Consider the following 26,433-nt stretch of genomic DNA (forward strand, 5'->3'; position numbering starts at 1 on the left):
ACATCCGTGGACATACAAACAGACTGTCTCAATTGTGCAGCTTGAGAGAGGCCAAGACACTAGCTCTATTCTTCTTGATTACTGGCATTCTCCAAACAGAAATGGTAGATGATCTAAGTATTTTTTTAATCTCGTGCATGACTCATGAATTTTGAAAATTCGGGCTGGTGTGCTGCTTGAAAAGCACAACCAGTTAAACCAGACCCCTCTTGTCATTTACAGCTAGCAGGGACTGACTAAAATTGTTGACAGAGTTGCTTCGTTTGAGGTCCATGCAACTTCTTTGTCAAGTGCCCAGAGAGCCCCACAAAAACTGTGTCCCTGTTGTCTCGGTGCTAAATTATTGCAGTCTGCACTGTGGTGTTTCAGCAAATAGCGGGAAATAGGAAAAGAGCTTTTCCAAGATTCCAAAACTTGAACATGGGCCTTAAATGCAGTATTTCTTGTTATAGACCCTTACATGTGGCTGAGGTCTATACATAGGGGAGAGGGCACTAACCAATTGTTGTAGCCTTCGGCAGCGGGCTACACTGGTGGTGGTTCATGATTCATGGGTATGTAAGGCAAAATATGTCCAAGTGGCAGTACAGATGAAAAGTACTTACTAATAATGCAAGGGTGATACTGCAGATCTCACATATATATTTACTAAAAATGAAACCAGATATATGTGGGCTGCATGACTGAAAGCTTGTCAGCTCAGTGTCCAATCCACACATCAATTCTTCTTCTAAGTGCTTTAAAGATCCTTGATAAATGGTCTTGACAACACTAACTGCGCTGACATTCTTTTATTTTGTATTTGTAGTTTTAATTATATATTGAAAAGTTGGAAAAATACCAGGTTTTAGTGATTTCCTGATCTTGTTTACCTGTCGTAAGATGAAAATACCAGCCACAATAGTAAAATACTGGCGAGTAACCAACCATTTCTGTGATACAGCCAACAATCTGACTTTCGAAAGGTTTAGAGATATGTCTTCCCACCTCAATCCTGTAAGTATTGGAAAATATGCCTGGAGGCAGGTTCCCACATGAATCATGATCGCCACAGCCACAACCTCTTTTTCAGCTAGCCAGTGAGCTATGTTGGAGTTTTGGAAGGTGGTGAGGAGGAGAGATGATAATTAAACAATTTCCTTCCACCCTCCTTGATGGCCACAGCTTGGTTACACCCTGGGTAATGGGGATAAGGGCAACAGCATCCCTCAGACTCTACAGAACCTATCAGCAGGTGCATCTGTTCCAGAGATTACAGCAGGAGACCAAAAAAAAGCAAGCAGCTAACCAGCCCACGTCACACACAAGTGGGCAGAAGAGACTGCTTGCTTCTGCAGCCTAGTGCTTCAGACAGGTACTTCAGTTCCATTAGGTCCCAGCCTTCACCTGCTCAGGAAGCAGGTATCAAGCCCTTCTAGTCCTCTCCCATCTCACTCCTACCGCAGCCAGAAAAATCTGAAAACTGCTATTTATTGAAGCAAACTGCAATGCAGCAAAATAGTAATGCAACAACTAAGGGCACTGGAATTCTAGTGATGGTGCTTCCAACATGAAAGACTAATGCAACTAATTTAGTACTTGGCTAAGCACGAAATCCCCCAGTAAGTCAGGGACGAAAATGATCCACAGAAATATGAGTAGTTTTTTGTAAGGAACTTGAACTTAACCTATACTGTTCTGCATTCAATCTCCTTGGTGCCTCAAAGTGACGGTGTCAACATGCTTGTAACCAACACTAGTTTGTTTACGTGGGCACCTCCGGATCCAAAAGATCCAAGAGGATTCCATTCTATTTCCTGTCATCTTCAACCTTTACGAGCAGCCACTTGGTGCTCTTCGCACAAATAACAGCATCAAGGTTCACCAATATGCTGCTGATACACAATTCTATTTGAAATTCTCCTGTGCTTCAGTCATCTAACACTGAAACTCAGCTTGTACAGATAACAGCATCAAGATTTCTCAATATGCTGGCGATACACCATTTAATTTGAAAGTCTCCACTGCTTCAGTCATCTAACACTCAAACCCAGATCTTGCACATCACCCAGATCTTGATGTCCAGCACCAGAAACTCAACCCAAACAAGACATAATTCCTTTTACAACAAACACGATACAGGACAAACCTGGCTCAATTACATGAACCTTGACCGTTTAGAACCCCAACTTTCAATGAATGCCAAATTACTTGGATTCACCATGATAACCTACCACTCCCTAGAGGAACACATTACCAAAAAACAGAACACCTGGTACTAGATCTCTCTTTTAAAGAAAGTCAAAATGTTTCTTAAAGAAACGGACTTCAAGCTCTTATACTCTGGATGCATCTGGATGGTGATGAATATCCTATTTTATGGCCTACCAGACTGGAACCCTTAGTGACAGCCTATTTTCAGCAGCAGGTCTCATTCGGGGCCTGAGGAAATATGATCATATCACCCCTTACCCAATGGAACTCAACTGGCTCTGCCTGCCAGCTCATAACATCTTTAAAAATAGCTGCATCATTTACAACAACAACAAACTAGGGTAACCCAATCTTCCCTTGGGAGATGGGTGAATAGTCTGAACAACAAACTCCTGAAGGAATTATTTTAAAGTATTTTTTAAATTTTAACTTTTAGATTAGTAATTCAGGATCAAATCGAGCCAAATCCATTGATGACTATCATTTATGTAGAAGAACCTTTTGAGGGCACAGAAATAGTACAGGTAAGTATTCTTTGCTGCTGTATGAAAATATCAATAGTTTTTAATATTGAGAAGGAAAATATATATGTAGTATGTGTATATGTATATATATGTATTATACATGTATATGTATCATATACATATTCACTGAAAAAAACAAAGGTTACATGGACGTTATAGTTAGGTCCTGAATTTACTTACACAAAACCAGAGAAATTCAGCAGTCATGGTTACCTGAGCTAACTATAACTTGCACCCCTGCAATTAACTGCTTATGACATGGCATATTACATCACTCATGACATAGTGAGTAATATCCCTGTTGACATCACTGATGACGTCATCCAGTATCTGTAAGTTGTTATATGTATGTATGACTGAAGGTGTGAGTGCTTATATTGGTGGGTTAGTGGTTGAGTTAGTTTCTGTATGAAACCATAAGTGTATATGTTACTAGTTGTATATACGAGGAAGTGGAAGCTGAAATAATGGGTGTGTGAGTGTTTGTATAGAGTACTGCCTGTATGTTTCACCAACTGTGTAAGTATGTAACTATCTAGGTTATTGAGAACATGAATGAGTAAATGCCTTTATAAGTGACTGTATCCACAGGTAAGTAGTTCTGTTACTTCTTGTGGTACAGTATGTGTATGTGTGAGGTGTTATCTATGTTATTGAGAACATGAATGAGTAAATGCTTTTATAAGTGACTGTATCCACAGGTAAGTAGTTCTGTTACTTCTTGTGGTACAGTATGTGTATGTGTGAGGTGTACACGTAAGAAAGAGGCTCTGTTAGCAGATGTATGGTTAATTATGTATGTGTATGAGAGGTTTAACTGGGGACTGAGTAGCCGTAATAGCCTCTTTATTAGTCTGTTAGTGGGTGATTTAGTGAGTGTATCAGTGACTAATTTTATCTTTGAGTTGCTGTTCCCATAAGTGAGTGCTGTATTAGTGAGTCAAAGTGAGAGTGAGTGGATGTGGGAGTACATTTATTCGCAAAAAAGTGGAAGTATGAGGGGCTGTATGGGTGAGTATGTGGGTGAGAGAGTGCCTGTATGTATTGCTGACTGGGAGTGGGAGTTGTATGGGTGATTGATAGGGTGTGTAAGTCTTGGTATTGGTGGGTAAGTGGTTGTTTATCTGTCTGTATGGGTGAGTTCATGGGTGTGTTTTTTGTTGTACGTGCGAATGAGTGGATGTGTCTGTGGTATATGTATTTTATAGTAGATTTGTGAGTCATGTATGGGTGAGTGTAGCAGTGGTGTTTGGGCTGTGAGTGGGTGTGTAAATGGTTGTATGAGTGTGGTAATAGCATAGTTGTGTATGCATGAGTGAGTGGGTATGTTAGTGTAGTGTTAGTGAGTAGGTGTGTGTCAGTAGTTGTATTGCTCTGTGAATGAGTGTTTTAGTATTTGTATGTGTGGTGCTCTATGTGAGTTTGTGTAGGAGTATGATTGGGTGTGTGTAACTGTGGGTGCAGATGATGTAATCAGTGATGTCATTTGAGATGTCATCAGTGATGTCACTGACCATGTCATGAGGGATGTAATGTACAAGTTACTTACCTTCGGTAACTATATATCTGGTAGAGACATATTCTAGTTGCAGGTTCCTTGCCTTTGAATTTCCCCAGGCGTCAGTCTGGATCTGGGGATTTTTTCTTAGAGCAGTACCTCCGCGCGCTGTCAGGTGGCATCGGTCGACTTTGCAGTGGTATATAGGCACCACCCCAGCGCGCAGTTGTCAGTTTCTTTTCCCAACTTTCCACACCAGTAGCGTAGAGCCAAGAAGAACACCGAGAAAGATGCGCCAAAACTAGGTCCCTTAAAGGGAAGTTCCTGTCCCTAGAAATCAGTTCGCAGTGCGGGAAGGATGGGCGGGTCGGTAGGGAATCTGCAACTAGAATATATCTCTACCAGATATATTGTTACCGAAGGTAAGTAACTTGTACATCCAATAGAGACTTCTAGTTGCAGATTCCTTACCTTTGAAAAGATACCCAAGCAATACCATCCCTGGTGGTGGGCTGTGAACCAAGATCACACCAAGAAGTCCTGCAGGACCGAACGCCCAAAGTAGCCATCCCTGCGGACCTGACTGTCCAGGCACTAGTGCCTGGTAAAAGTGTGCAGAGATGCCTATGTTGCTGCCTGACAGATGACCAGGAATGGAACGCCCCGGGATAGCGCTGTGGTAGCAGCTGTAGCTCTGGTGGAGTGAGCATGCAAACCTTCAGGGGGTTGCTTCTTAGCCAGAGTGTAGCACATTTAGATGCACAAGAGCACCCATCTTGAAATGGTCCTCTTCTGTACCGCCTTCCCCTTCTTTGCACCCACATGTCCCACAAAGAGTTGATCGTCCACCTGGAAGTCTTTCGTATGATCAAGGTAGAACACCAATGCCCTTTTTGGATCCATGCGATGGAGTCTCTCCTCTTCATGCAAGGGATGTGGGGGTGCATAAAAGGTAGGCAAAGTGATGGACTGCCCGACATGGTAGGGTGTCACTACTTTAGGTAGAAAAGAAGTCCTTGTGCGAAGTACCACTTCGTCAGGGTGTTTTGTTAGAAAAGGTGGTTTAGATAAAAGAGCTTAGAGTTCATTTACTCTGCGGGCAGAGGTGATGGCAACCAAGAAGACAGTTTTGATGGTTAAGAGCTGTAAAGGGCAGTTGTGAAGCGGCTAGAATGGGGCACACATAAGGTATGTTAGGAATAGGTTCAGATCCCATTAGGGCATGATGAATGGCATAGGAGGAAAAAGATGTCTGAGGCCTTTAAGTAACCTCCCAAAAATGGGAAATTTGAATAAAGAAGGTTGATCTGGTAACCTCAAATAAGCAGATAGCAGAGAGATGAGATATCCCTTAAGGGTGCAAAAGGCAGAGCCTTGTTGGGCAAGGGAAAGAATAAAGAGAATAACTTGAGAAAGGGGAGCAGATGGAGGAACAACAGAATTGTCGATGCACCATGTCACAAATTTCTTCCAACGACAGGCGTATACAGTTTTGGTTGAGGGACGCCTGGCTGCCAAGATGATGTTAAAGACTTCAGGTGGTAGGTCAAAAAACGTCAACTGTCGCCACTCAATCTTCACGCAAGGAGGCGGAGGGTGGACAGGTTCAGGTAGATGACTCTCCTCTGTTGCTGCGACAGAAAATCCTCGCGAAGAGGCAGTCTGATCAGAGGAGCTATGGCCATGCTCAAGAGTTCGGGATACCAGACTCTTCATGCCCAGTCCAGAGCCACCAGGATTACTTGGGCCCGGTCTTGCCTGATCTTCTTAAGAACTCTGGGCAGAAGTGGTATGGGTGGAAAGGCAGGAGGCCTGAGTTCCACTCATTATAAAAAGCGTCACCGAGCGAGTGGCACCTTGGAAACTTCAACGCGCAAAACAGTTGACATTGCGCATTCTCTAAGGAGGCGAACAAGTCTAACCAAGGTTATCCTCACTGAAGGAAAAGACCTTGCGCCACCCCCGGATGGAGACACCATTTGTGATAGACCACGCATCGTCGGCTCAGTTCGTCTGCCCTGGCATTCAGGGAGCCCACCAGGTGTTGAACCACCAGGGAAACGCCCTGATGTTCCAGCCAAGTCCAGAGGCGAAGAACCTCTTGACAAAGGGCCCACAACCCCACTCTGCCTTGCTTGTTCCAGTACCACATGGCGGTAGTGTTGTCTGTGAACACCTGCACTGAGAGATTCCCCTGATGCTGCTCCCACTGGAACTTCAGGTCCCACTGCAGAGCCCGTATATGCCATCTGGCTCATCTGGCCTTCTGAACTAGCAGGATGCAGGAGGCCATGAGGCCCAGCAGCCTCAGAGTCAATCTCACGAAATCCAGGATAGAGGCTGAAACATCGGTGTCATAGCTCGAATATCCTGGACTCACTTTTCGGGAGGATACGCCCGAAACTGCACTGTATCCAGAACAGCTCCAATGAAAGGGAGCATCTGAGAAGGAGTCAGGTGTGACTTTGGCACGTTGATAGTGAACCCCTGCGAATGCAAAAGGTTCGCGGTAGTCTGGAGGTGGAAGACGACGGTCTGGGACGAGTTCGCCTTCAACAGCCAATCGTCGATGTAGGGGAAGACTAGAACCCCAAACCTGCGCAGGTGAGCAGCCACCATTACCATCACTTTCGTGAACACCCGAGGGGCACTGGTAAGGCCAAAAGGGGGCACAGTGAACTGAAAGTGCTTGTGACCTACCATGAATTGTAGGTAACGTCTGTGGGCCGGCAAGACGGAGATGTGGAAGTAAGCGTCTTGCAAGTTCAATGCTACCATCCAGTCTCCTGGGTCCAGGGCAGATAGGACCTGGGCCAATGTCAACATTTTGAACTTCTCCTTCTTGAGGAAGAGATTGAGGGACCGCAGATTTAATATAGGACAAAGACCCTTGTCCTTTTTCGGCACCAGAAAGTAGGGGGAATAACAATCACGACCTACTTCTGCCATAGGGACCATCTCTATAGCTCCTTTGGCCAAAAGGGCTTGGACTTCCTCGCAGAGAAGTGCCATATGATCCTCCGTTACACGATTGTGTGAAGGTGGCATGGCTGGAGGAGATGTCTCGAAGGGGAGGGAGTAGCCCCTTCGGGCGATCTGGAGGACCCACCTGTCTGAGGTAATGGATTGCCATTGGGACAGGTGATGGCGAATCCTGCCACCAACTGGTTCCTGGTGCACCCCCAGATTAGGAAGGTTTGGAGGCTGAGGAGGGGGCAGGGGTTGACTGGGCGACCCGCTGGCTCCCTGATCGCCAGGAGCATGGGACCGCCCGTCCGCGCAGGGGCTGTACAGCATGCGAGGTCGATGGCTGGGGGGGGAGGACGCAGTTGGGTGCCCTTTCCGTAGCCACGAAATGGGAGAAAGGCAGACTGATGGGGTCTAGGAACAGGTGCAAGGCCAAGGGACTGGGCCGTATCTCGGGAATCCTTGAAGCGCTTGAACGCTGAGTCTGCCTTGTCTCCACGAGACGTGTGCCATCAAAGGGCATGTCCAGCAGAGATTGCTGGACATCCCCTGAAAAGCCAGATGTTCTCAGCCAGGCGTGACTCTAGGCAGCACTTGCATGACCGTATCCCAGAGAGTATGGGAATAGCGGCCCAAAAGGCATGCAGTGTTCACGGACTGCAGCGCTAGACTGGTGGATGAAAACATCTTCTTCCCCAAGTTGTCCAGTCTTTTTGACTCCCTATCCGGGGGTGCAGTAGGGAATGCGCCTGATGAAGATGAAGCCCGGATGACAAGGCTCTCAGGGTGTTTAGTGAGGAATTTGGGGTCTGATGGTGCAGGTCTATGGCGGCGTGCAATCGTCCTATTCACATGAGCCCCTGGGTGCTGGGTCTGGACCAGGTACCCAAGAGGACGTCCATCAGTGCTTCGTTAAATGGGAGAAGTTAGGAAGAGGAAGAACCCGGTTGAAGCATCTCAGTTAGGAGATTAGTCCTAATCTCCACAGAAGGAAGCTCTAGGTCCAAGACCTCAGCTGCCCTTCTTACCACCATAGAGTAAGAAGCTCCCTCCTCTGTAGCCACAGAAGGGGGAGAGAGCATGCCAGCATCAGGGGAGGTGTCCAGACCACTGGCGTCACCCAATTCCTCTACCCAGTCCATGTTAGGATTAAGCTGGTACTCTAATCGCCCCGTATCCATACTCAAAAGTATAAGGGTCCGGATCAGCTTCCCAGGAGAGCTCATGGAGAACGCAATCAGCATCGATCGGCGCCGTTCCGGCTCGTTGTATAAGTATAGGATCAACGTCGATTCTTGGCACAATCGGCATCGGGAGGGTCGACGTCTGACCCGACGTCAGGGAAGGTCAAGCTGGTACGACCGGCGTTAGGACGGATCCAGAAGCGGATCTGGAGGGACCCTCTGAAGTCTGGCCCAAAGCCGACGACTTGGAACTCAAAGGGGGGCCCCTATTGACTCACATGGGCCTGAGGGCGGGTCAGTCTGCCTGAAAATGAGGCGCATGGCCTCATAGAATTCTTTCAGTTTGGGAGGGGTGGCGCCGGCTCCCAGGAAGTCAGGAAAATGCAGAGCGGATCTCAATGCAGGCTCCGATGACAGAGACGTAGAGTATCGACGCTCTTCCTGCGTCGCATCATCCGATCGACAGGATGAAGTCGAAGAACGTTTATCCTTCTTTGACTTTTTTTTCTTGTGACCTGAATGCCCCGAAGCCTTCGAGGACGAAGAGTGGTGGAGACTCTGCGGGCGGACTCGAGACCGTGCTCTCAAGCGAGACCGGGAGCAACATGGAGTTGAGTGTTGGAGCGCCAGAAGCTTTAGGGACCGCTCCCTCAAAGCTTTCGGATTTATGGCCTGAGACTCAGAGCACGACTTCAGGTCATGGTTGCGTTCCAAGCAATAGAGACACACGAGGTGTGGATCCGTCACCGACATAGTTCGGTGACAGGAGTAGCAAGGTTTGAAGCCGGTCTTACGTGACATCCCTCGACACATCCACAATCTCGTCACAAAGTTCGACAAAAAAGTCAAAACATGACTGAGGTAGCTCTTTCTCTTGATCTGCGCGAAGGCTGGCACAGAAAGAAAAGAACTGATGTCAGCTCGCCGGGGTGGTGCCTATATACAACTGCGATGTCATCACGGTGACCATGACGCCAAAAACACCCGCAGAGTCGACCGACACCACCTGATGGTGCGCAGAGGTACTGCTCGAAGAAAAAATCTCCGGATCCAGACTGATGCCTAGGAAAACTCAAAAGTATGGAATATGCAACTAGAAGTCTCTATCAGATATGTCATGTCATAAGCAGTGCATTACAGGGGCAAAAGTTATAGTTAGCTCAGAGAACTATAACTGCTGAATTTTTCTGGTTATGTGGAAGTAAATTCAAGATCTAACTATAACATCCCTGTAACCTTTGGTTTTTCCAGTGAATTTCTAAATCTTTTTAATTCTATTTCCTAACTATAACGTCCCTAAAAGCTTTGATTTTTTTCAGCGAATTTCAGTTTTTTTTTTTATGTATAGTAATTTTCATTACTATACGTTAATCGAACCATCACCGCGCATGGCGAAAGGGAGCTGGGCACAGCCTAACTCTCTGGGTGTGAGAATAGGTGTAAGAGGGTGTATCTGGGTTGGGAGTGGCTATGAGAGTGTCTTGGTGTGTGAGTGTGTGCATCCGTGTCTTAGTGGTTGCGTCAGAGTCTGAATGGGTCTGTGAGTGGGTGTATGAGGCTCCAAGTGGTCTGTGAGTGGGTGTATGAGGCTCCAAGTGGTCTGTGAGTGGGTGTATGAGTGTTTCAGTGGGTCTGTGTGTGGTGCATGAGGGTCTCAGTGGATTTGTGAGTGGGTGCATGAGGGACTGTATGGGGGTGTGAGGGTCTGAGTGGGTCAGTGAGTGGGTGCATGAGGCTGAGTGGTCTGAGAGTGGGTGCATGAGGCTGAGTGGTCTGAGAGTCGGTGTATGAGTGTCTCAGTGGGTCTGCGTGTGGGTGAATCAGTGTCTCACTGGGCCTGTGAGTGGGTGCATCAGTGTCTGAGTGGGTCTGCGAGTGGGTGCATCAGTGTCGGAGTATATGTGTTTGTGTGTGTTTATGTGGGCGCATGAGCCTCTGAGTGCATATATAGGTGAATGAATTAGTGTATGAATAAGTCAGTGGGTTCTCTTCCAAATTTTTTAATCTTTGCAAATATTTTGAGAATAATTCACGAAAATGTACACATTTTCGCTAATATCTTGCATGGTGATGCAACATATTTTTATACCCATAATTGTCCCCTAAAACACACCTATATCACATCCCTGGGGTCAGGGTACCTCCACTCTGACCCCTTATGCCATTGTCAATTATGATTTTCACCCCTGGGGACCATGTCCCGTGAAATAAAATGCCGGCCGCAACTTTCTAGTCAGATTGCGATCAGCCAATTACAGCGCTTCTTTTAGCGCACGCATTTGTACACATTTGTGAATATTCGAAGTATTTTGAAGCCCAGATAAACAAATTTGTTTTCCCTTTAATATCTCCTGAAGAACTGGACGGATTTTCACCAAATAAGTGAAAGCGTAATCTGCATACCGAAAGCTAGCCTTCTGCCAAATTTCATGTAATTACGTCCAGTAGTTCGGGCTGTAGTCGTGTCTAAAGGTCCCATGGGAATTAACATGGGAAACATAACTTTTTTTGACTCCCCCTCTTTTTCACGGCCCTCGCTTGAGGAATCACCCTGAAACTTTCTGTGCCCAACGAGAATCACCCGGGCAATTTTTGGGGAAAATTTTGTGAAGATTCGGCAAATGGTGGCAAAGATATAGGCAAGTCAAAAAACACTTTTTCTATGGAAACTAAGGGCCTCATACCGACCCTGGGGGCCGCCGGTAATCTGCCAGTAACACCGCTAACAGGCTGGCGGTGTACCACCAGCGTATTATGACCGTGGCGCATACCGCCGGCCTCTCCAACATATAATCCCCAACCGCCAGCCTGTCCATGGCGGAAAACACCGCATTGGAAAGGCTGGCGATAAGGGGGACTTGGGGCCCCCAGGCACAGCCCCATCACGCATTTCACTGCCCGAATTTGGGCAGTGAAATGCACGATGGGTGCTGCTGCACCTGCTGCACATCAACATTGCCGCCGGCTCTATTATGAGCCAGCTGCAATGTTGATGTGACTTTTCCGCTGGCCCAGCGGACAGAAACGCTGTTTCCGTCCGCTGGCCCAGCGGAAAAGTCAAAATAGGGAGCCACATCTACCACCAGCAGTGGCGGTATAGTGGCGCTACAGCTTCGGCGGTCTTTCAGAAAGACCGCCGAAGTCGTAATGAGGACCTAAGTGCTAACTATAACTACCTACTAACTTTACATATATATATATATATATATATATATATATATATATATATATATAATATATTTATTTTTTTCCAAACAAAATGTGGTTTTGCCGGCCTGTACCTGAATGCTGGTGGTGCACGATGAGGCGCTGAGGCGCTAACACCTTATAAAATACTCCTTAAACTGACCCCATTCCAAGAGAAAGACGGACTCAAAGGTTGGAAGAGGTCAACCATTTATTTCATTGAGTAACTCTGGATGGGAACACATTTCAGCTGTCAAGTAGCCATTGGCAACCTAAAAATGCGACATTTTGTAAACTTATATACTCTCTCTAAGACAAATGTGATAAACATAAACAAAATACTTTAAAGTTCTCGTTTGCTGCACATATTGTTATTTGCATCATAAAAAAAATCTTAACGAGTGCTCTAACATTCTTTATACTGCCATCTCCCATGTGTGTAGTTATCACTGAAAACATTTATATATGAAAGCTCACCTATATACAACAAATTACCAGATCAGACTTACATGTGTCTAATATATTTGAATTAAAAAAGGCCCTATGTGGTGAACAATAAAATTCAGTCTAACAACAAAAATCGTGAGAGTAAAAATACAGAGGATTGTTATACAAATAGTTCTATTTCATATGGGCTGATATGTGTAAAATGTCTATGTTTTGGTTCCTAAAAGGTAAACATCCATGAGAACATCTTCAGGACTATATTTGTGCAGAAGGAGCATTTAGTGAACAGGGACTTCCATGTAGACAATATCTACAAGTCTACGTACTTTAAAACTGTAAATCTAATTTTGTACTGTTTAGTTTTCATAGAGATACAGCGGTTAACATACAAATTAAATGTGGGAAGTCCCCAGCTTCAGAAACGAACCATGCCAACAAATATACCCGACAGCAGGGGCGTCAAAGTCCATCATCTGCAATGTGGTGGTCGAAAGAAAAAACAAGACAACAGGCCTTTTCCATTCATTCATGCATCCAAGATCTGGAACAACATCCCTGAACCCATCAGGGCCACCCCAATGCTGCTACAACTTAGGAAATAGTTGAAGACTCACTTCTTTAAAAAGCACTACATCACAATGTACTAAGTGCCTACAGCTCAGCTTCCTCACCTATTACTTGCTGACATTTAGCTTGCTTTTGACTTCTACAGCGCTCAACTGCCTTCTGGTTAGGTTTGCACTATAGAAATACCATATACATATGTACACACATACGTACTTGCATACATTCACTTAGAAGAGTGGTGCATTATTCCTTTTTCAGAAAATGTAAACTGGGTTTCCTTCGTTTAAGTGGAATAGTAAAGTAAAATGTGAATCTTATTATACTTCAAAAAAATAACTGAACATGCTAATTTGAGGCAGGCATTTTTCTGTGTAAACTTAGTTTCAAAATTGAAATATGTCTGGCTTAAATGTGTTTTTGCATAGCGCACATAGAGATGTTCTGATGCTTATCAATTAAAGAAGATTCTTTAATGGAGAACTTAATTATCTAAAAATTATATACAACAGTGCAAAACACCTTCAACTTGCTAGGCTTTCCCACTGGCTTAAACTGTACAGCCTACTGTAGGACCAGACTAAAACAAACATTCACATATAAGTAGTGGGACACTACTGAATAGGCAGGAATGAGCCCTGGGATGGCAGAAGTGATAAACATGGATATTTACTATACCTTCGGGATCCCATCTTGCGACCTGTGGTTCCTCAAAAAATACCACATTGCGAGGAAGCTTAAAACGTATTCCAACTGGAGGATAAGTTGAAATATTGTTTTCTTTCTCTTCTTTGGGTTCACCGGTGCTTACTGTGTTTGGAGGATATGGATAGAACTGCATACCTTCTTCTACTAACTGAAAATACAATGGGCATTTTAAAATAATTAGTACTCCACAAGTCAGAGTAGTCATGCACCTGTCATTTTGACAACAGTTATTTCATTTTTGATCTTACCCATGGCATTTCATAACTTTTAAATTATATGCTACATATAAACACCCAGTCACACTGTAATCTGTACCTATATACTGCAAGGAAACATCAGAGGATAAAGAAACTAAAAATGTAAAATGATTCACTGGTAGAAAGGTAGAAAACTGTTAAGAACATATGGTCAAAGGAATCCCGAAAAATAAACACAGATTGAGTTGAATATGTTATTTGCACAGCAGTCAATATTCTAGTGTTTGAGCACATTCATAACTCTTCCGTAATATAATCATAAACATCACTAAATTATATCCTTATGATTGCTTTAGAGTGAAGCTACAACTTGCTGACTATACTATGATAAATGATTTGTGACAGTGCACATTAATATGCCAATAAACAATGCAACCAGCAAGGATTGTTTTGTAGGCTGGGGATGGTGAGAATTACAATGAGGACATAAACCTTTGTGAAAAGTGAGGGGAATGAGGGTCTGGTATTGATTGTTGATCTTGAACTGCAGAGTGCAGTCCTCATGGTGACACACCATTGGCGTCATCCAATGCATAAGTCCACCATGTGGTATGAGGTCAAACTTTACTTAACTGGCATTTGGATAGTCAACCAGCACCATCACATTGAGAGGATCCACCAAGGTATTCTATTAAGAACACCAACAATTTTAACATTAGGCAAGCAGTTGGTGCCCCATTATAAGATGTACAATTTTTTTAATGTTAAGACTTACGAAAATCACAAGTAATCACAGTTAGTATACTCTGTCAGTTCTGGATCGCCCATTTGTCCTTCCCACACCCAAACTGCTACATAAGTTGGTGGCTGCTGTCAGCCCAGCAATATTTCATTCACTAAATATCTCTTTTCATTCTGGTATGGCAAGAAAGCAAAGCAAAACCTTTTCTATACAAAACCTTATGGGGATCCTATACTTTCATCCAACTATAAGCCTATCTCATTACTCCCATTGCTTGCCAAAATCAGAAAGAAATATCAGGACACTTAGGAAATCATAGTCTTCTAGAAATGCTCCAGGCTGGCGTTATACCTGGAATAGGGCCAGAAATGGCAGTCATCTCAGATCTCAGTAACCTCAAATTAAATATAGATAATGACTTTCCTGCTGGAACTTTGTTCCTAGATCTCTCAGATGCATTTAGCATGATCTAATTCGATTACTGTGGTTGAGAGTTTGTCATACGTTTGGCTGAGAGGCTGTGCTCTCAGTTAGTTCAACTCTTTTCTGCATGATTGCAGTCAGGTTCTGAAACTTTGCTCCTTTAGATCTAAAAGGAAACAATTTAATTTCAGGATCCTACAGGAATCTTTCATGTCTCCATTTCGCTTTACTATCTAGACATAAGTGTTGATACATCTGGTACGCTACTTTGAACTGGTGTATGTGTCTTATGCAGATAACAACTCCTGTTCAGTTTTGGTAACCCTCCAAATGAGAGAATACTTTTAAGCCTTGTCGAATAGCTGTCCAATGGTGGATGAGTGCTAATAAATTGAAACTTAATGTAGGCAAGACCTAAATTTTGATCGGTAGCTCAGGCTTGCCTTGGACCGCAGACTTGTGACCTTTATGTATGGGTTCCCCAGTACCATCAGGCATGGATAGGAATATAGGTTTGAAACTTAACAAGAAATTATACTTGGAAGCCCATCCAGATTATAAAGAAACAATTGTAAACACTTTATTATTTAAATGACCATACATTTAATATGTTCATGTACTGGCTCATGCTTCATGTGCACAGAGCTCAGCAAAGATAATTTACCTCTTTAATGTAGACTTCAAACTGATTTATAGATTGAAAAGGCTTTCAAGTAATGGCAAGCAGTTGATTAGGAAGTCACTTTTGAGTAACATACTTGTATAGCGCAAACCTAGCTAAAAAGCAAGCTGAGCACTGTACATGGTCAAAGAATACAGTCAATGGGTGCCTGAGGGGGAATATGAGTTCTGAGAGTGGAGTTGAATTGCTCCTCCATCTTCATATTGTTTTTAAAGAGGTGTCTTCAGCACGCTCCTAAATTTGAGCAGGGTTGGAAACAGGTAGATCATTCCAGATAAAGGATGAGCAAACGGCTAAGGCTTTTTGGCTTTTTTTTTTTTACTTTGTTGTCAGTCAGAGACGTGTATTTGCAGGTTGCGATGGCTTTATAAATGATGCAACTGATTTTGAAGGTGGTGCTAGTTCGCAAGGGGAGCCTGTGAAGTTACATCGCGGCAGGGGTATTGCAATCATATTTCTCCAGACCCTTAAAAGGAACTTACTAAATATAAATCTTGAGCTCAACCAATGTTGATAAAGGGAGTGGAAAATTAGTCTTTACTGAGACACTGGCTCACACAAGACTAGCTGAACTCTAACGGATACTGTTTCTCTTACTCCTGTTAATAGGCACATATTTTACACTGCACCGCTATAGTTTATTTGTGTTTTAAAAGGAATCGAGTCTCATTGTCATCCCGCTCTGAAGACACAATATAGTCCTAATTCTCTAGCATCCCAAACCACCAAGGGAGTTGCACTGCTAGCCTAACGAATTTGAAAACAAATTTAGTACACATCGGAAATACACATATTCAAATTAATAAATCGGGATTTTCCACAATCTAAAATGAAGAGCTGAATATTATTATGGTGATATCACATAGGGCATACATCTTGAATATGGATTGCTGGAATAAACAACTGTTACATACTTATAGATTTCAGGTTCCACACTGTCAGACAAGGGTATTTACCAGTGCATTTCCTAAGGCTACAAACCTACCTCTAGCATTGTCCATCCATTAACTTGTTTAGCTTGAGGTGGGAGCTTCAGTGCATGAAGATAATACAATCCGCCCAGAGGTGTGAACTGACGCAAATCAACCACACCATCTTGGATGGCTTCATCTTCGTTCCCTTTGTTCTCCGTCCCGGGTGCTGTGTAATCCATCCCTGGTGTTGATTCATTAACTATGCATTAATCAAGTACATGTGATTACTATACAAATAAAGAATAATATATTCTTTGTCTAAAATATCTCTTTAGATTACCAAGGTCATACATCTCCTAGAAGAATCCATAGAACATAATTCATCATTATCACTCATAGTTCATTTCAAACAATGATAGTCCTTAAAAGCACATACAAAGGTCACACAAATATATATTATTTTACATAAATGTAATTGAATACATATGGGCACTGCACTTAATATAAGATGCACAGAAACATAAAATAAGGCACAATGGTTAAATATACTTGACAGTATTGAGAAATGTAGTTCAATATAAAAGTACTCATAAGTTTTTGAAGGGTGATTCCTCCTCTCTGTGCCTAACATCAAAGATGTATCATAAGAAATAGAACTACTTGCTCCACAATGCTTCATTACACTAAAGACACTGAACATCTCTAAAGATAAATAGTAAAATGATATGAGAATAACAAATCAAACAACACAAGTTCATGGCAGTATCCTTCTTTATTATCAATATTTTAACATTTATCAATATTGATTCTGAGCAACATCTCTTTGTAATACTGTACAACGACAAAGAAACAGAAGGTATTTGTGCCTCATGGGTATTAATGCATGAAAAGGATCCAACAAGTATTTTCTCTAAAAGTTTCCAAGGCCTGTTGACAAGCCAGAGAGATAACCCTACTCCTAAATTTCTGGTACAAATCTTTTATGATGAAAGGGGGCATGAGGTCAAGATTTGGCTCTTGGGCAAGGTGTAATTTATATTCCAACTTAAGGTATGCTGTAGGGTTATTTAAATATCATCTGGAAAACTGAATTAATCAGTCTCCAAAAGGCAAGTTTAACATAAATGTGATGTTATACACAAAAAGGGGTGGGAGTTAGGCAGGGAGCTGCTAAAGGTCCAGCACCTGTGCTCCTAGATCGTGAACCTTGAAATGCTATTACAAGTAGTGTGTAAACGTCTGAGGACGTAGTGAGTACTGACAGATATGTTGTCAATGTAGGCATGCCAGAAAGATGTTCCGGAAAGAAACCTCACTAGAGTAAATATAAATGTGAGTACCCAGATAAAGGTAGGCAGTGAAACAAGCATGAGTCTTACATGAGTGGACCTGGTAAAACCATGTTACTGAGCAACTAGGAGCCCCTACAAGTATACTGTTAGTCGCAGTCATGGATCAAGGTGTGTGGGGCGTAAGTTCCATGTAGGTGGATATGAGGAGGTGAGTGGTTTAACAGAATAGCCATGTACTGGGACCTGGCAAGCTGTGTTTATATCTCACACTAAGGGATGTCAAGTCAATAAATCTTTATTTGGTCAAGTAAGTGACAACAAAAGCACACATTTAAAAACACACATAACAAATACACATAAAAATCAGAACATATCATTCTCATAAAACGACACTAAAAAAAGAGAAAAAACGTCAACATCGCCGGTCTGACAAACGCCAGGGATACATCATGCAGCATATGTTTCCCTTAACTTCTGGGCCTGGATGATAAAATTCAGAACTGCATAAGAAACAGTTGGAGACTCAAGGTGTTTCAGGAACAATAAAACCTCTTGATGAGTTTTAAAATTATTTCCTCTCAAAATGGGACATAAAAACCGAATTCTAAAAACTGAATACAAAGTACAAAATAACATAAAATGCATAGTTGACTGGCTAGAAACACCACCAAGCGGGGGATGTCATCATTCAGTCCTTGTATATGGGTAGAGAGATTGTTGTTCTTTTCTAAACAGGGATATTCTGTTCCACTGGTCGTTAGCTTCCAGGACAGTTCATTGGAGGTCATCTGGTCTGTGGTTGAGATTGAAAAAGGGAGTATACACTTTGTGGTGTTGCGTTTGCAACGTATATTTCTGCAATGTTCCATGATTCTTGTTTTTACGGGCCTCATAGTCATGCCCAAATATCAAATCTCTTGTGGGCATGTGCTAAGGAATACAGAATTCTAAGTGGCGCAGAGCAGCGCTACGCCAATATTGGCAGAAACGCATGGATGTCCATATTTTCACAAATATGGCGCACACCTGTGTTTCTGGCGCTAACTTTAGCTGCCTCGCGTCAACAGAGGCACCCTTGCACCTTTGTGCAAGAATGCCTGCGTTGCAGGGATGACTGTCTATGTGCAGGAAGGTGTCTCTTCCTGCACACAGACAGTCATTAATGGTCTTTTGCTCTTTCTATGTGTGCTGTATTCTGCAGCACACATAGAAAAAGAAAAATTGAGGAGAAATAAAAGTATTTCTCCTCATTGCGCCATCCTAACACCACCCCTTGGTTGGGGTTAGTTTTTGGTGCTGCCTCAGATTTACTTTTCCTTGTAAATCTGGGGCAGTGTCAAAATCCAATGGGTGTTTCGTGGGTACATCCACAGCAACACCCACTGCACGCCTTATGCTGAAGAAAATTGCACTGGGGACCCATATCTAGAAGGCGGTATTAAGCCACAAAATGTGGCTTAACGCCGCCATGTAAATATGGTGCAGGGCACAGCACCGCCAGAGCGTCATAAAAAGTGATGCTCCGGTGGCGCTAGGGGCTTGTAAATATGCCCCCTTAGTGTTACAGTTGGTGTGGCTCTGGTGTAGCCATACCCATTTGTGGTTGAGGTGTATCTTTTTGTGGCTCTGGTTAGGTGACAAACCCTCCAGAAAAGTGATCCATGACTGGGGGAAGATTGCAAAGAGTATGTTGCTTCTGCTTAGTTCCTGTCCTGGGACTGGTATGGAACAGGAGGTCCCTCAGGTTTTTAGTATGTTTAAGTGTAAAACGGGGAAGTGGAATGTCCAGAGACCCGAGTGGAGGATAGACCAATGTTTCATAATAATATGTTGAATCTGGTTGGAACCAGGAATAAAGGTGGTAACCAGTTAGAGTATCCTCAGTGGATCGAATACTGGGCTCTAACAATGCCTCACTATGTTTATTTTGTGTTCTTTTAAAGGCCTGGTTAATGATCTTCAAAGGATAGTTGCATGAGGACAGGATGGCACTGAGACATTTTGCCTGAGTGTCGTAGTCCTTCAAAGTGCTACAGTTCCCCCTGAGGTGGAAAAATTGTCCGTAAGGGAGAATATCATGTAAAGCCCTGGATTGGTGACTGTTGTACAGCAATTCACTGTGGCCATCAATCGGTTTTCTGTAAGTGGTAGTAGAGAGATTACCTTCATTGATGGATATAAGAAGATCCAGGAAGGGCAACTCTTTGTCTGAGATAGAACCTCTGAACCTTAGGTAAGGATTCAGGGAGTTACACCAACACATAAATCTGCACAAGTGTTGATATCGCCATGCCAAAAGACAAGAATGTTGTTGATATAATGTTGCCAATACTGGATGTTAATTACGTATGGATTAGTGTCAGTGAAAATCTGTTCACTTTCAAAATTGGCCATTTACAAATATAACAAACTCGGAGCTCTCCATAGATGTCCCTTGCATTTGGTGGTATAGTTGGTCCTTCAACTTGAAAAAGTTGTTCTTAAGTGAAATAGTAGCACAGTCAAGAATTAAGTGAATGAGAGTGGCTGAAGTCGAAACCTCAGATTGTAAACTGGCCTTGATTACTTCAATGGTGGCATCCTGAGGGATGTTAGTATACAGGGTTCAAAGGTGACCAGTAATTCAATCTCACGGTTGGTGTTGGTGTTTGCGATGAGATTTAAGACATCACTAGTGCCCTTCAAAAAGGAAGGAGTCTTCTTGACTAGGGGTTGCAAAAAATGATCACAGAACATGTTCAAAGGTTCGAACACAGAAACTATGCCAGACACAATAGACCTTCCCGGGGGGTGTTAGAACCACCTTGTGTGGATCCAATTGGCTGCTAGTATCTCTCATCAGCCAATTGTTGTAAGCATTCCCGATCGTAGTCTAGTGAATTCATGATGACAATTGCTCCACCCTTGTCAGCTGGTTTTATGATTATCATAGGGTCATAAGTTGGGGTCCTGATGGCTTCACGTTGTCTTACTGACAGATTGTCAAACGAGTGGAAAGGTTTTTAGATGTTCCACCTCATTCAGTACTGTTTTTTCAAAGGTCAAAATTTCACTGGGAGTCATCACCAAGCAAATGATGATTTAGAGGGGTTGCGTAGTCCCTAGGATGAAGCATGACACCCATTTGGGTGTGTGGAGGCATAATTTTTGATCCTAAGGATTCCCGGTCACTTTTCTGATTCAAGGCTTAGCATGAATTTAACCTAAATCTTTTAAGTTGGTAACTGAGTCGGGAAGGAGACAGCTATGTTTCAGACTTATTTCAAAACAGCACTGACTTTACATGACAACGTTAGGGAAGGCTGAAGCCCAAATGGCTACTCAAAATAGCAAAAATTGCTCCTTAATAAGCTTCTAGACAGGAAGAGCACCATATAACAATCCAAAAGAGAATATGGATCAAATAGCACTAATTACCTAAAGCAGGGGTCTCCAACAATTGCTATAACAAGAACTACATATGGTCATTGAAGACTATACAGAGCAATCGCTAATTTAGGGATTAGATAAGGGTACTTAAAGTCAGAGTAACTTAAAAACCAAACCTGGGATGCCTCAATCCTGCTATAGTGTCTTTTTTTTAATCACTTCTGAGCTGTGGGCCCTTATTCAGTTGAAAGTCTCATTGTCATGCAATACCCAGAAAAACACTGCTCTCATTTTGTGACCTAGGACCTGAAAGACTTCCACTTCCTGTGTAATTGCCCTGAAGTCCATTGGTTGACATCCACAATAAGCAAATCAAGAAGCAGTGTTTTGGACATTATACATTGCACCATAAATTAAGACCTTTAGCAATTATACATTTTGTTGTGGATATGAAGTCTTCCAAGAATTCTACAAGTAGAATACCCCCACAGGGTTTGTTTCTGTAGTTAACCCCACAGTTTTACCTGTCAAATAATCATAACACATACATTACTAAATGAGGAAAGGAAGGAAATAAAGGAAAGAATAATGGACATTTTAGAGCCAGATGTACTAAGATTAGCGTTTGTATTATAAAATTGTGAATTCTTGCTATTTGGTCATCGCAAACACTAATGTACTAAAGTGTGTGTAACACTTTTTGCAATTCCCTATGGGCCGCAAATAGATCTACATCAAGAATATTATTGAGGTAGGTCTCAGTTTGCGACCTATTGGGAATCTCAAAAATCACAAGCATGGTGGCCTGCTGGGGGCAGATACCACCATGTCTGTGATTGCCTTTAAATAAAGCATTTTTTTTAACGCAGCTAATTTTTCATAAAGGAAAATGAGATGCGTTTCAAAATAAAAATTAAGTTTACTTTTAATTATTTAACCATTCTCAAAGGGGGATGGGTCCCTTTGGCATCCCTTGCCGTTTGTGAATGGGTTACCACCAACTTCGAGTTGGTGGTAAAATGTGAATGTTTTACAACTGCATTTTGGTAGCAAAACAATTATACAAACCAATGTGAATTGGTATTTGGGAGGGACACCCTAAACACGCCCCTCCAAACCGATTCGCAATTTGGGCTTGATACATATGAAAATGCCTTTCTGCATTCACAAGCGGCCCGATTCTGCAAATTGGGCTGTTTGCAAATGCAAAAAAGCTTTGTACATGTAGCCCTAGGATTGAAAGAAAGAAAAGAGAAAGGAGTGAAAGAAAAGGAAAGGAGAGTAACAAAAGGAAAGAAAATAGGAAGATAGGAAAAAGGGAGAGAGAACAAAGGAGAGAGAGAGATACAGAGACAGAATGAGAGAAAGAGAGCGAAAGAAGTAGGGAACGGAGAATAAGAAAAGATAGCAGAAACAGAGAAGGACAGAATTAAAGAACAGACACAGACAGCTAAAGAAAAAATAAACAATAAGAAGATGAGAACAAAAGAAGAAAAATGAAAAAAGCATACAGAAGGAAAAAAGGGAAAGAGATGGAAAACATTAAAAGAAAAATTAGGAAAAAGAAACAGAAAGAAGGAAGAAAGAAAAAGAATGCAGTAGAAAGAGTAATGAAAGAAAGAACAAAAAAACAAAAGAAGACAGCAACAGAAGTGAGAAAGAAAAAAGAAAGCTGGAAAATATAACAGAGCTGAGGGAAACAAGGAGATAAGGTAGGTGAGAAGTTGAGGAAGAAAGTCGAAAAGAACAATGGAGAGAAGGAAAAAGAGCAAAACAATTAAGGGCAGAAAGAAAGGAGAAAGAAAAATGAAAAAACAGAGAAAGAAGGAGACACAAAGAAAGGACAGATGGAAAAGGCAGAGAAAGAACTGGAGAAACAAAAAATATGAAATAAAGAAATAAGAGGAGAGAACGTATTGAAGGGGAGAAAAAAGAAAATTTAATGGAGAACCAAGAGAAATGAAGGAGAGGATCAAAGATATAATAAAAGGAAATACAAGAGAAAGAAAGCAGAACAATAAAGAAGAGAAAGAAAGAAGAAAAATGTTTTTTGCAGATGAAGGTGTACCACATGATTCTGCACCGTTGGCCTCGAAGACCTCACAGAACGGGACACACCAAATGTTTTGCGCTCACTTAGCAGATGGACAGCTGCGTGTTCCCAAACCAGGTACTCGTATCATTATGCACCTTGTGCCTTCTAAGAGTCTAAATTTCAAACAATTTCCAAGTTAATGTGTGAATTTAGAAGATAATTGAAAAAGGCAATCCCAGCTCACTGTAAAGTTCTGCAATTGATTCAGAGAAATTCCGATTTAAACGTTTGAACTTTAGACACCTGAAGCCCATCATGATAATGTCCCAGGTGATTGCCAAGTGTTGCTGGCAAGCAGGTCAGACGCAGCCTTTGAGTGAGTGGTAGACAGTGATACACCCGTTAGTGAATCCTTGTCTAGAAGCAAGGAGGAACACTTTGCCAGAGAATAGACCTGGTAATAAAACCTATTCTCTTTAATGATTAGGAAGGGCCAACATAATTAAATCAAAGGTTTGGCTCGGTGCAACATTTCTGTCACGCACTGTTCGATTCACTGTCTTTCATATAGTTATGAAACACAACTTTCATAACCAATCCTCGGTTACAGGATAGTAAAGGGGTTACTTTTGTTTGTGAAATCCCCTACCACCAAAATATTGTCCTATTTTTAAAATGCTTTTCCAGATGTCTAAATTTATTGTACAGGATTACATCAAATAACATTGTCCTACTTTTTGTTATCTGGAAAGAGTAATAAATCTTTAATGATTTTTCCTTGTGGAATAGACTTATGTCCCCAGGTATCCCTTTATAGAGATTTAGGGCTTGATTTAGACTTTGGCGACTATCTCCATCGGGTATAATGGGATTGTAATATGGCAGACGGGATATCCGTCACGTTTGTGACGGGATACCCCCTATGCCAAACATTAAATCAGGCCCTTAATAATGGAGTTCCTATAATGATTTCCAATATTTGATATTTTGGGAGACAAAACAGACATACATTACATTGTAAAGTTGGCATATTATTTTGCTTACTTAATCTGTGTTAAAACAAACTAGCAATGCATAGTTCTCTGCTTCTGAATCATTTTGGCTTATTATATCTAGCCTTCATTTATGCCCACTTCCATTCCTTAACCTACCAATTTTGCTTGTGATTTTTCGTATTAACTGCCTTCCCTAATTACATGCCGTTAGAAAATCAGACATCAGAATTCTACCTTCTAGATTAAATTTACCAAACAAGTCAGGATCCTTCAAAGCTCTCCAACGAGAAACATCAGTTTCAAAGTTAAGTACAAAGGAGTAAAGGACTAAAGATGACAGAAATATCCTACTAAGCTAGACCAGAGCTGAGGAATATTTTCCTTTGGTCCTTCACTCCTGCAAGAGCCTTTATATTTTTCAAAGCAATCTAATAACCTATGTTTTTCATAAGTATTGCCCTAAAAACTCCTACACCAGTACTAAATCACACTCACTGTTACTGCTTTTTATGCAAAGTCTGTTACACGAGTGTTGTCTGGATGGTGCTCATCGACTCATATCCCTTAATCCTGTCCACAGATGGAATCCACATAAATATTATGTGGAACAACATTTCTCATACAGGGCTGTCAAAATCAGGGAAATGTGGGGAGGTCAGAAGGGACTCAAGCCCCAAGTTCTTTGTACAGCTGTGCTTCACTTCAGTATTTATTTATCGATTTTAAATTACTTGGGTTGCCACACAACAAATTGGTGCCAAATTCCATATTTTCTACTTCTCTGAAGTACAAAACGGGTGTACCTACCCACCTAATGGATGAGGATGAGGGATCTAGGGAGCTCCGAATTACGTTTTTGCCTTGTGCTTCGCACTAACTTCTGATAGGCCAGTTACAGAGTTTGTTGTCTACAGATCAAGGCTTCAGGACTAAATCCTTAGAGTGACCAATAATTAGCAATTTTTCATACAAGTCTGCTGTGTAGTTTAAACCATGAATTACAGCCATATGGCAGACACTAAAACAGTTTAGCTTTTTCCTGTCTTCCAGGCAGCAGTTTCGAAGGAGGGTTATTGGATGCATTTCTGTTGTATTATGTCTACCGGCTGCAAGAAACAGTGGTCAGTTATGCAGCTGCCTGATGGCAGAGTCATTGCCAGGTAGGCTCTCAGGAGGGATAGGCAGCGAGCTATGGTACAGAAGCTGGCCTTCTTCCATAACAGAAGTGGTGGGTAGAACCACCCACTGTTTTTAAAGTTGGAAACCCCAAGATAGAGCTTGCTACTGTTGCCTTGCAAGGTCTGTGATGGTGTCTCCCCACTGCCCAATAGGAGTGGACCTGCCAAAAGGGCTGTCAACCAGGCTGACCAGAATGATAGGTAGCAATAGGCATGCCTACCCATAATTCCAATAAGCATAGGTTGGTGCCGTCTCACACTGCTCACATTTTATTGGCCACCAAGATTATCTACAGACACATTCGTTTTGCAAATTGTATTTTTTACGAACCCATGTTTGCAACAGTTTAACAAATATCTTTCTCTAAGCACTCCAACATAATTTGTCTAATTCTCTGCTACAGTAGTTCACCTGCTTCTAATGTCAGACCAATAACTCCAATTTCCAGGGTAATGGTTCTGGTTCTCCTATACACACCCATTCATTTCTAAACAATTCTGAAAATATATCCCTTATCTTTACCTAGCTTGCTATGAACTATAAGTAGTAATCAATCTAGTCCAGGAGAATGGCAGATCTGTTGAATCTTTCCAAAAGTTCCACTTGTCTTTGCTCTACAAATTGTCTCTGGCATTCTCGTTCGGTTTATAGGCTCACAATGGCTTATTTGCCTTCCTCCGTTTCAAGTTAGAAGGTTTACTTTCTTTATTGGAAAGAACAGCCAACATCACCTTGTTTTGTTCTTACGGTTCATGCAATTGTAGAGTGCTTGAAATTTCTTCTCTCACTATTTGCAAAAGTTAAACCATCACTTGTATGCTGCTGCAGTACCTAACTGCCTCGAATGGGGGGTCCTCACTATGTTTTCCTTTTCCACAGATAATAGAATACCCCATTTTGCTCTGTTCTTGGAACCTCAACAAAGCCATCTCTGATTTTCATTCAGTTCTTAAACAACAGATTCGTTTTATGATTTTGGAAAGTATCAGCTAAAATATACTAGCTTTTTTGGTCTGCCATTCTTGTTTGGAAGACAAAATGTGTGGTTCTAACAACACCTGAATTTATGTTAAGACTTTGAGGCCAGGATCATTTATATAACATTTCATTAACACTGCACAATAACAAGAAACTCCGAACTGGAACATCAAACAGACATTCAAAAAAAGTTTCAAATATATGCCATTTGGTGTGAGATTTCACATTACGTGAGTGACATGGATAGTATCGGAGCAGACCATAGGTTCCTGGGTCTGACAGGATTCTCACACAACTTGCAATGGTGGCAACTATCTCGGATTTATGAAGTTTATTTTCCATATATTTCAGATCAT

The 26,433-nt window shown here is 42.1% G+C and overlaps 1 protein-coding gene across 2 annotated transcripts in view; it reads right to left on the reverse strand.

Annotated features, from left to right (window-relative positions):
* The window catches only part of DNAI7 (dynein axonemal intermediate chain 7), a 342,681-nt gene that overhangs the window by 117,525 nt on the left and 198,723 nt on the right, over positions 1-26,433 (reverse strand). For both annotated transcript variants that reach the window (XM_069228584.1, XM_069228583.1), the window contains 2 exons: positions 16,301-16,488; positions 13,242-13,419 (listed from right to left, as the gene is read on the reverse strand). In XM_069228584.1, coding sequence (XP_069084685.1) covers positions 13,242-13,419; positions 16,301-16,488 — 366 coding nt within the window. The remainder of the gene's footprint in view (positions 1-13,241; positions 13,420-16,300; positions 16,489-26,433) is intronic.

Source organism: Pleurodeles waltl, chromosome 4_1, assembly GCF_031143425.1.
Source record: "Pleurodeles waltl isolate 20211129_DDA chromosome 4_1, aPleWal1.hap1.20221129, whole genome shotgun sequence".
NCBI classification, from domain to species: Eukaryota; Metazoa; Chordata; class Amphibia; order Caudata; family Salamandridae; genus Pleurodeles; species Pleurodeles waltl.